The 11,105-nt window shown below is 39.2% G+C and overlaps 2 protein-coding genes across 2 annotated transcripts; both read right to left on the reverse strand.

The window, feature by feature from the left end:
• Positions 1-227: 227 nt before the first annotated feature.
• LOC146364755 (matrix metalloproteinase-19-like) lies at positions 228-3,050 on the reverse strand. The gene is made up of 9 exons (XM_084918024.1): positions 2,934-3,050; positions 2,410-2,498; positions 2,190-2,320; positions 1,899-2,111; positions 1,564-1,809; positions 1,378-1,479; positions 1,093-1,257; positions 852-979; positions 228-780 (listed from the first exon to the last, which is right to left on the reverse strand). Exons 1-9 carry the CDS (start codon positions 3,048-3,050, stop codon positions 541-543), a joined length of 1,431 nt encoding a protein of 476 aa, XP_084774150.1. The 3' UTR covers positions 228-540.
• A 4,156-nt stretch (positions 3,051-7,206) lies between these two features.
• pym1 (PYM homolog 1, exon junction complex associated factor) lies at positions 7,207-10,357 on the reverse strand. Its single transcript, XM_084918028.1, has 3 exons — positions 10,072-10,357; positions 8,368-8,461; positions 7,207-8,247 (listed from the first exon to the last, which is right to left on the reverse strand). Exons 1-3 carry the CDS (start codon positions 10,100-10,102, stop codon positions 7,737-7,739), a joined length of 636 nt encoding a protein of 211 aa, XP_084774154.1. The 5' UTR covers positions 10,103-10,357; the 3' UTR covers positions 7,207-7,736.
• Between the last annotated feature and the right edge of the window lie 748 nt (positions 10,358-11,105).

Below are 11,105 nucleotides of genomic sequence, written 5' to 3' on the forward strand. Positions count from 1 at the left end.
GACTCCTGCTTTGTTAAGAGCAGCGTGAGCTTCACAAAAATCTGTTTTGGTTTTATTTGATTCGTTTAGATTTTACCAAGACTCCTTTATCTGGCATTTGTGGCCAGACGTTAAAAAGGGCACCTTAACAACATTTGATATAACTCATATAATATACTGACATAATGTACACATACACCAATAAAATGCAACCGGGGGAAGGCTACAGGGAAGTATTCCTCACATGTTCTGTGATTAATGTCCTCTCCTCTGTTATCCTGGTTGATTGATCTGTTTATTTAATGTTAAAGTGGAAGAGAAGCAGAAGTATGTATAATTAAAGATAACTATTTTAACTAGTTACTAGTTTATTTGTTAGTTTAATTAGGTAAGTGGAAGCTTTAGTATTCCTTTTTTTCTCAACATGACAGGACTGAGAAGCAAATATCATTGCACACACCCACATAACCAATACCCATACTGTGAGCTTGTTTCACTGTTATTAAACCAAGTCATTGTGCAGATAAGGTTAATGTTGAGTCCCCAGTGGCCTCTGGTGGCTCAGTCGTCACACTGCATCCAGCGCAAGGCAGTGTTGAGAGGGTAGGTCTTCTCCACTGCTTGGTAGTTTTGGTTTACACGCCAATACTCAGTGCCTTTAAATATGTATACATAACCATTAGTCCACGTTAGTGCAGCATCAGTGTTGCTGGGCATCCCTTTGAAGAGTTGTCCAACTGGTTTAGGGTATGATTTGAAGTCCGTCGGAGCAATTTCATCCCATTGCCAGTACCCAGAGCCCTGAAATAAAGAGCAAATTATTGACTGAGTTCAGATATCAAAAACAACAAAAAGACTGAAAATCATCTTACTTTGAAAAAGATAATCTTCTGGTTCTTATTGAAGTAAAAAGCAGAGTCAATATTTGCAGGGATGTTGGACAAACGTTTGGGGAAGCCCTGGTCAAGTTTGAAGCCTGTGTATCTCCATAATTTGTCTCCTGTGAAAGGATGTTTGCAGAGGAAAGACACTTGAATTCAGAAAACACACCAAACAGAACACACAGCTGGAATTAAACATTGTGAACGCTGCTGATAAAACTACTGAATAAACCTTTCAGAAAGTAGGATTTGCCAGTTCGCGGAGAGTGAACAGCTGCACTGAGACTTCCTGGCAGCTCCTTCCACAGTGCGGAAATCTGGATGGGAGTGTTGTAGTCAGAGTTGGACACTGTCCACACATACTGCCCACTGAAAAAGTATGTCTTACGCAAAGGACCTGCAGGGGCAAAATGTAGGAGAAAAAATATCTTTAGAAGCATCTTCCTGTTTTGTTAAACAAAATACAGAGCAAAGCATATATAAAGGAATTTGTATTAGAGCATCAGAGTCTCTGTACCCAACATAACTGCATCTACAGTGGCCTTGCATGGATTTGGAATAACTCCTCCTGGCCTTGACTGTCCTGGATTTCTGGATTCAGAAATCTTCTCTGGCTTTCCTGAAAAGGGATAGCATTGCAGGTTGCATAAATAGTACTTCAAAGATATATTCATATGGTGCTGTAATAACATTTTGGCAATACCGTATAAAGCTTGGATCCCTTGTATGTCATCTGGATGAAGCTTGAAGTCAGAGCGGTATCCATTGTAAACAGGTCCCATCAGTGCATTGTAGTACTGTGAGTGGCCCAGGCCTAGAGCGTGGCCGATTTCATGAGCTGCTACAATCCTCAGGTTGGAGCCAGAACTCTTCCCTTCTGTCCACAGTTCATCCTCATCGAAGTGCACAATGCCAGACTCGGGGGCATCAGCGTGTGCTAAAACACGGCCTAAAGATGAAGCAAGGATTCTAATTAAATACCAGAAGTCACTCAGATCACAAAACTTTGGAGTTTCTTTGTTCATATGCTGGTCCTACCTCGGCCATCAAAGGGTACTGGACACGTCTTATCTTTTCTGTGAAATGAGATTTTGATGTCTGCTCTTCCTTGATCCAACTCTCTGAACCTTAAAGGTGACACATCACTCCAGTACTTAAAAGCATTCTGGATGGCCATGCGAGTCTTTCCCTGACCCAGATCAGGAGTGTAATTGTAAATGCGGTACGTCAGCATTTTCTTACGCCAGTAACCTGTGAAATTATAATTCAAAATCCTTTATATGCACATAAACTACACATTAAAAATCCAATATGTATACCGTTACCTACCCAGGACTCGATATTTGAGAGATTTGTTATCGAAAGAATCCTCGAGGCCACATCGAGGTTTATTCATCATTGCCAGCGTGGCTAAATCCAGTTTTCCTGATACCTGCAGGTTGGTCACTTTCTGAAACATTCTGACATTAAAAAAAAAAAATTTTAACTTTCAATTGAAATGAAGTCTAAATAGTAAATGAGGACAATGTAAACTGATAAGATGGTTAACCTTAAAGCTTCCGCTATTTGCTCATGTGAATAATCTTGAACTTTACTGTCCAGTGGGATGTGCAGGTAGCCATACTTCTTTAAGTAAACCTAAAAGAATGGCAGACATTGTGAGGGATATTAAATTATTGATCTCTACTAAACAGATTAAAACAATTGTTCTTTCTTTTTTGACATGTTACTTGACTATTTTTGGTCACTGAAACTAAATAATCTCAGCATGGGTGAGGTGAGGTTGACCGAATATAGATGCTCCATTACCAGCTGAGGAATTACTTCCATTTGTGCCAATTATATAGAGATCTGGCCTTACAGTGACATTGGTGAGCTTAAGACAATTAAAAATCCAGTTTCTGCTGATCTCTGTGGAAGTAATGTTAAAACTGGACAGCAGTGCATGCTCCAAGTATTTCTATTTTAATTCTCAGCGAATTGTATGCAAATTCTAGACTCGGAGACTGTGATTTTTACATTAATATTTTAGATTATATTCCAGCAGATCCAGCTTGTTTTGTATTTTCTTACCATGGCTTCTGTGGTATCTTTTCTGCTCAGGGCGATAGATGAAGCTGTTATCAACAAAACAAGAAGCACCATTAACTCCAGTCTGTATTCCATTTTCCAGTTTGGGTCTTTTTCCATTACTAGATAGAAAAAACAAAAACTTTGAATCCAATGCGGCAAGTTGATCTTTTCAACTGATAAATAAGCTGTGTGTCTTTCCAAACATCATTTTATCCATCTTCTCTGTGTTCGTTCTTCTATAACTGTGTCAAAGTTGGTGTCTTAGTATTTATACTGTCAAGTGTCTGTTCAGGACCTGCCTCGAAACCACATAATAAATATTTACAAGGAATGTGATGTGTCGACTGCAAAACACCAACACATATTTCAGATGTTAACCACCTGATCACGCCTTCTGACACCATCATTTAGAGCTATTTGTCTTGAAGGGTGTAAGAATAACTTCAGAGTAATGTTGTTTACGTCAAAGGAAGCAAATAAATTAAGAATGAACTTTTTTTAGAACGTGGATGAGCTGCCCACTACCTAATAAAGGTGCCGTCTTGCGACCAGTTATGTCATTGTGGTGGAAGACAAGCACTTTCTTGATTTTTAATTAAGCTGTATTACTTTATAACGGATGTCTGTGGTAGATGTAACAGAAATGCTACCGAGTTGCTCACATGTGATTCATGTTTGTGAAATCTGCACTTTATTCCACAATATCTGAGCGTTCTTTATCCTGTGGTTGCCGTATAAAAAACAACAACAAACCACACATCCTCAATGAGACAACAGCTAATTATATTGTTCTCAAAGTAGGAGCCTATTCAAGCAAAAACAATGACACCCCCGTGTAACCATTGCTACAAATCGTGTCTGAGACAGAGTACGCCTCCTCCTCTGCTGTTTCATTGTGGAATAAAGGCTCATAAAAACCGAGACGGCAAAACTCCTGGGGTTTAAAAACATTTACATCTCCTGGTGAGACCATCCCTGATTCCTCACCAAGAAAGAGAATTTTTATCTAGCCTCTCTGGCTCTTTAAGGCATAAGCTTTGTCATTGATTGACTAAAGCATTGAGGAAAGCAAACATATTAAAGTGGATCTATCATGATTTTCTTGTATGCACCATCAAGATGGTGGATGCCTCTATTAAACACAAAGTTTCAAAAATGAGATCAGTGTTATTGTGTGGTTAATAGCTTACATACACGCATCATGGGCATGAATGTCAGGGCAATTTGGGGTTTTTACTGATTTGTTTGAACTGCTCTTTTTCCAGGGTGGATGATTGTGCAGCATACACCTTTTCTTTAATCCAAGTGGGGTCAAAAGTATACATCCAAACTGTCACCGTCAGATGAGAGGACACTCATTAGGATATTCATGAACAACACAGGAACCACCAAGGCTCAAACCTCCAATCACACATCTGGACCCATCTGGCTGCAATGACTTGGAATGGATAAAGCAGGCTAACATTAAGCTTCTGAAATGGCCTTCGCAAAGCCCTGATCTCAATCTTACTGAAAATTTGTGGACTTTGAAAAAAGCCAAGTCTGTGTCAGGAAGCCAACCAATTTAAAAGAACTCTGTCAACTCTGCCAATAAGATTAGTCAAATATCAGCCAGAATTATACCAAAGTTTGTTGATGGCTACCAAAAGCATTTGGTTGAGGTGCAACTTGCTAAGGGACATTTAGTCAATTACTAGAGCAAGTTTTATGTAAATATCTGAGCCTGTATGTTGTATACTTGTGTACCCTGTGTGGATTAAAGAAAACCCAAAATAAATCCAAACTTGCGCACCCAATTGTATGTTGTACGATCATTCCAACCTGGAAAAAGAACGGGTTAAAGAAATCTTTAAAAGCCCCAAATTACTATGGCATTCGTGTCATATGAACATCTGGCCACAACTGTACAGGTAATCCCTGTGAGCCTGTCCAGGCTTCAGACTGGAAAACAGCTACCAGTATAGACATTCAAACATATTAATAATAAAGATAGCCTGTATAGGGATTTTCCTGCTTATATCAAATACTGGACAATCGTCAGAACGATGACTTTGAAGTTTTTATAAGTGGGGTTTAATTTATTTAAGCTTAAGGTACATTTTTATCAAATGACTAAACATAACAGAAGAATATATCGACTTAAGTTAATACAGACCCCTTTGCCTTGACTACATGTGGATGACTCATTCTTACTTTATGTTACATCCCAGCGGTCCATTTTGAGCCAGAAAAATCATTAATATAACATCATCATCAGGACCACTCATCCCTCAAGTATAGGCTATCAACAATTCTACAACAGCACACTTTTTTTTTTGTTAGTTTTGACCCTATGCCAAACCCTTTACATGAAAGGGGTAGTCCAAATTTGTCTGGCCTGTCCAGCATTAAGTGTCCCTGTCCTGGTGTTCCTGGTGGCTCTCTGGGTCACTCAATGTGCTTCCTACCCTCTGTATTTTTTTAATGTTTTTTTTTTTCATATTAAAGCAAATGTTACTCAAAAGGATTAATCAGTGTATTTGTTTCAGCTGCTCCCGTCAAGGCTCACTATGGCATATCATCTATGCACTTAGTGTAATGGTAGCAAAGCTGCACAAAGGCATACAAGGAGTAGAGGAACATGTCAAAGACATGGCTCATGAGTCTGTTTGTAAAGTGCTGGAACAGCAATGGAGCTCTTTGGATAAATTTTTGTTTTTTCAATAGGAAGAGGGCCATGTGACACATCACACTTATTGGTAATGTCACAAGAAAAACAATGGTGTACTTGGTTTCAACGTAACTTTATTTTTTCATGAGTTATTTACAAGTTTCTGACCACTTATAAAATGTCTTCAATGTGCTGCCCATTTTGTTGGATTGTCAATGCAACCCTCTTCTCCCACTCTTCACACACTGATAACAACACCGCAGGAGAAATGCCAACACAGGCATCCAGTACCCGTAGTTTCAGGTGCTGCACATCTCGTATCTTCACACCATAGACAATTGCCTTCAGATGACCCCAAAGATAAAAGTCTAAGGTGGTCAGGAGACCTTGGGGGCCATTCAACTGGCCCACGACGACCAATCCACTTTCCAGGAAACTGTTCATCTAGGAATGCTCGGACCTGGCACCCATAATGTGGTGGTGCACCATCTTGCTGGAAAAACTCAATATCCAGTGGCCTTGAAGTTTCCATTGATGAAGAATGGACCCACTATTGTTGTACCCCATATACCACACCAAACCATCACTTTTGTTGTTCCAACAGTCTTGGAGGGATCCATCCAATGTGGGTTAGTGTCAGACCAATAGCGGTGGTTTTGTTTGTCAACTTCACCATTCACATAAAAGTTTGCCTCATCACTGAACAAAATCTTCTGCCTGAACTGAGGGTCCTTTTCCAATTTTTGTTTTGCCCATTCTGCAAATTCTGTGCCGATCTGGGTCATCCTCGTTGAGATGCTGCAGTAGCTGGAGTTTGTAAGGGTGCCATTTGTGAGTAGCTAATATCCACAGAAGGGATGTTCGACTAATGCCACTCTCCAGTGACACGCGGCGAGTGCTACACTGTGGGCTCTTGCTGAATGAAGCTAGAACAGCCACTGATGTTTCTTCATTAGTGACAGTTTTCTTGCTTCCACATTTTGGCAAATCCAACACTGAACCAGTTTCACAAAACTTATCAAGCAGTTTGCTAACTGTAGCATGGGAGATGGGTGGTCTTGTGGGGTGTCTTACATTGAAATCTGCTGCAATGACCCGGTTACTGCGTTCACCAGATATTAACACAATTTCCTCACGTGTTAACCTCTTTGACATGTCAATGGCTGTGAACAAAGAGAAACTTGTAAATAACTCATGAAAGAATAGTTACGTTGAAACCAAGAGCACCATTGTTTTTCTTGTGACATTACCAATAAGTTTGATGTGTCACATGGCCCTCTTCCTATTGAAAAAACAAAAGTTGTATCCAAGATGGCCGACTTCTAAATGGCCACCATGGTCACCACCCATCTTGAGGAGTTTGCCCCCTCACATATACTAATGTGCCACAAACAGGACTTTAATATCACCAACCATTCCCATTTTATTACGGCGTATCCATATAAATGGCCCACCCTGTAGAATGTTTTTACCTACAGTAATACTTGTTAGTAGGATAATTGCTGATTATTTTTTTTTATGTAATTTATAGATAAAAACAAAAATATAGATCATCACCCCTAGTCTTATTTTCTGAGCAAGTAAATGCTTTTTAAAACATATTCCACTTTAAAAACACAAAAGCACTTTACACAGCTTGTATTTTAATAAAAGTAGTGACTGTGAAGACTCAACATTAGTGAGACTACAAGAGGGCATCCAACCATTGACAAGAATGTTAATTTCCAAAACAGAAAGGTTAACAAACCAGATTTTCTTTGACAAAAAAAATATTTTTTCCATGTTTATTTTTTTCTGTAAATGAGTCCTCGTGATGTGATGAAAAGTACAAAACGGAGAGGACAGACACGCACAAAACAATTCACAATTATCCGTTTAAACATATTTATAGATGAAGAACCTCTCCTGTACAAGTATATGAGGAATCACAATGTTATTTATCAGAATCTATAAAACAACCTTGTCCGTGGTTAAGATGCGACACCTGCTATTCAGACGGTGCTGGGGCTGTGTTCACTTCCCAAGTTCATAACAAATATCAAATAGGTACAATATGTTTAATGGAATCTATGATCACAAAAGCTGCAAGGGTCCTTTCTTGTGTGTAGTTTGTACGTTGAGTTCATCCAACTCTTCTGCTGTCTTTTATTGCTTCAGGAATCCTGCTCCAGCTGCTCTAATTCCTCTTGTAAGGCCTTTGCCCGACCCAGCTTCTCCAACTGATCCTTTGTTGGCTGTTTTATTTCCCCTGAGTCCACTTTCTGCTGCAACTCCTCAACCTGTCGCAGCTTCTTTTTTACGTTTTTGACCTTCTTAGCCTTTTCAGCCGCCGCTGCTGAAGAGTCAATGGAAGAAGCCGCACAAACAGGCGCCGCCGTCTTGTTTGCAGACTTGTCGCTCTCTGAAATGGACACATTCTCGACGGCGTTGGTCACCGACTCCACGTCCGCATCTCCATCCTGGCCCTGCTGCTGCTGCTGTTTTCGTTTTTCCTTACGTTTCATGTTGCGTTTGGCAGACTTTGAGAGACCAGCTGTGTCACTGTCCCCACACCCGGGGATCTTCTGCTGCTGCTGTTGTGTTGGTTGCGCTGCATCAGTTGGGTTCAAACCAGGGGGCAGATCTGGTTTACTCTTAAAAAACTTGACATACTTGTTTTCATACCTAAAGCAAGAGAAATGCAATTTAAATAATAGCATATGAGTATTTTTTATTAACGATGCAGCCCTACAAATGCACAAAAAGAAAGTGTGTACACTGTAGGGAAAGAAGAAGGGCGCTTACACAGGGACTTCTTCCTGGGGCACATAACCGTCCTTCACTCGCCTCGGCTTCCTCCAGGTTCCATCAGGTCGCTGAGTAGCAGCGATGTATTTCCCTGAAGAGAAACAGGCAAAGCATTTTAGAGATGACATACACCTTTGTGCAGGAGTGACCTGAAAATGTCTACTGCTTCTATTCTCACTGGATATTTTCAGTGTTTTCCCAGAAAGGCAACACTGATGATTTAAAAGAAAGACTTGGACAGTGTGAGATTCCTGCAGCCCCAAGGCCCCGACCAACTACATGTATTAACTGTGAATCTTACGTTAATACAATGCTTTTTATGGATTTCCATACATTTTAGGCATTTTAAAACCCATAAAATGTGATACTAACATGTTCCTACTTTGCAAGATTATTTTAGTAAATCTCAAAAGTCCACCATAAACCAAGAAACTAACTTTAAAGGTCTCTAACAAATCCTTATGCTAAGAGAGGAAAATAAAGACATTTTCAGCTGCATTTACTTTTTTCCCCAATTTGTGGACTCTAAATTGGTTTGCATAGTTCAGTTCAGTTCAAAGTTACATACCAAACTTTGGACAGCTTAATACAAATAAGCACACTGCAAGTCATTATATTTTTGAGTGCATGAAAAAAATGTTTCAAAAGGCACTAATACCACAAACAAAGCCAAGGTCCAAGCAGTGAACCATGAAGCCTAGTAAAAAATAAACAGGTGACTTATAGCAATATTCATTCCCTTTAATGTGTTTAATATGTGCATCCAAGACAACAACTTGATGTAGCTGAAAATAAAGAAAAGAACATTAACCAGTCAACTTAGTTTACAAGTACATGCATAGAATACATTCTTCGTGTCACATTGTGAACCACTTAAAAAGTTGTACACATATCAATCGAACTACCCCACAGTCACAGAAACTTCACACCAAAACACAACACATGCAGAATAATTACAGTGAGCAAGTGTGAAAGTGGCTTTGCTGCAGATCATCTCAACAACAGTGCTAGAGTTTTCTTTAAATGCAGGGACATATTTAGTTTATTGCACACAGAGGTAAAACTTGTTTAAGGACTGTTATAAGCTTTACACACCACTAGATGTCACTGTGCTTGTTTGAAAAATAAGTGAATAACAAATCAAATTTATCTGCTTTTATTAATTCACAACTCTTCGTTATTTTTAACAATTGTACAGTGTATAATTTTTTTATTTACTACAGATGTTCTTTGGATTAAATTACAGCCTCTAAACGGACTTAATACAGTGACAGTCTAAGACAACATCAGCTTAATTCACGGCATCAGCAGCGTTAGCTCTAGCTGTTGCGGCCACTAACAGATTATCCCTCTACAGGGAATTTAAAGTCAAATATCCAGATGTTTTCCTAAGCACCAGTGGAAATGTGTGTCTGACACCTATAAGCGTTATGTTAAACGGTGATTTAACTGTAATAACTAATAAAGTGCGCCTGGAGTGGTTAGCAACAAGCTAACTAGCTTTACGGAAGACTTAGCCATTTTAGTTACTAGCATTAGCTAGCTGCAACATAGAAACCCGTCAGTTGGCGGTGTCTGGGAACTATAAACCATGAATGCTGCAAAGGGGAAAGACGGGCTATCTCTCCCTGTAGCTGTAAGATTTAACTCGGAAGATACATTTTCTTTGAGACAAAGGTCTGGCACATGCATCAGCCTTACCAGATTCATCTGTCACATAGGGGGTTGCCATTTTGGTGTAGTGAGCTACTCCGCTCCCCTCGCTCTGGATTTCTTTCTATCGGTAATGGTGTACCCAAAGGTCCCCTCCTTTACCTCGCTCACTCACAGCACCACACTTACAGCTTTTTAAACATCTGCTTTAAAGTTATTTCGCCGCTCGATGTGTGCCCGATCATGACAGCACATGTGTAAGGCTGTTAAAGAGGCTGGCGGGCGGTGCAAGGTAACACAACGAGCGTTCCCTATTCTTCGACTTCGGAAATGACGACGTGGATTCTGGGTTGCCAGGTTTGGACAGTATGCGTATTGTTCTCACGTTAATAAAAAAAATACAAAAATAAAAGTCGTGTTAAATTTGTTAGTTCTTAAAAACCTCCCTTCTTTCTATTCCAAATGCTATTTTTTTTCTTCTTTCTGTGTTTTTTGGAAGTCTGTCCTTTGGAGATAAATCTAATCAATTTGGTAAAAAGCCTTCTCTATTTTCTCTCTATTGAACTAACAAAGATCCAAATTATACTTTCCAGTATGTACTCGTGCTGTTTTTTTGTTGCCCGATCTTGTACACTTAATCTTTTTTTTTTAAACCAAAAGAATAACTCCCTTTGAAAAGCTGTTAAAAGATAACAGATTGACATTACATTGATAGATTATTAAACATTTGTATGGCAGAGCTGCCATATATTAGTCAATTGTTCACTTCGTTGATTAAAAGAAAAGTAATTTGCAACAGTTCTGAGTTATTTTCATGCAAAGTATAAAAATATTCATTTTCAGCACAAATACCATTTCACTATGTATTATTCTGTAACACTAGAGTTAGAGAGCCAGACACAATTGGAATTTATTAGCTCAGGTAACAATGAATTGCTTCATCCATTGATGGAAAGGACCCTGGATGTGCCTGTAAAACTTTTAATTATTCTTCTATTTATTTTGTTTACTATTTTATTATGTTGTTTTGACATAAGCCTGGGCTTCACGTAGTAATTACAATGTACTGGGGGGAAATTAGT

The sequence above is a fragment of the Perissodus microlepis genome, chromosome 20, assembly GCF_051167445.1.
Source record: "Perissodus microlepis isolate ML-2025 ecotype Zambia chromosome 20, ASM5116744v1, whole genome shotgun sequence".
NCBI lineage: Eukaryota > Metazoa > Chordata > Actinopteri > Cichliformes > Cichlidae > Perissodus > Perissodus microlepis.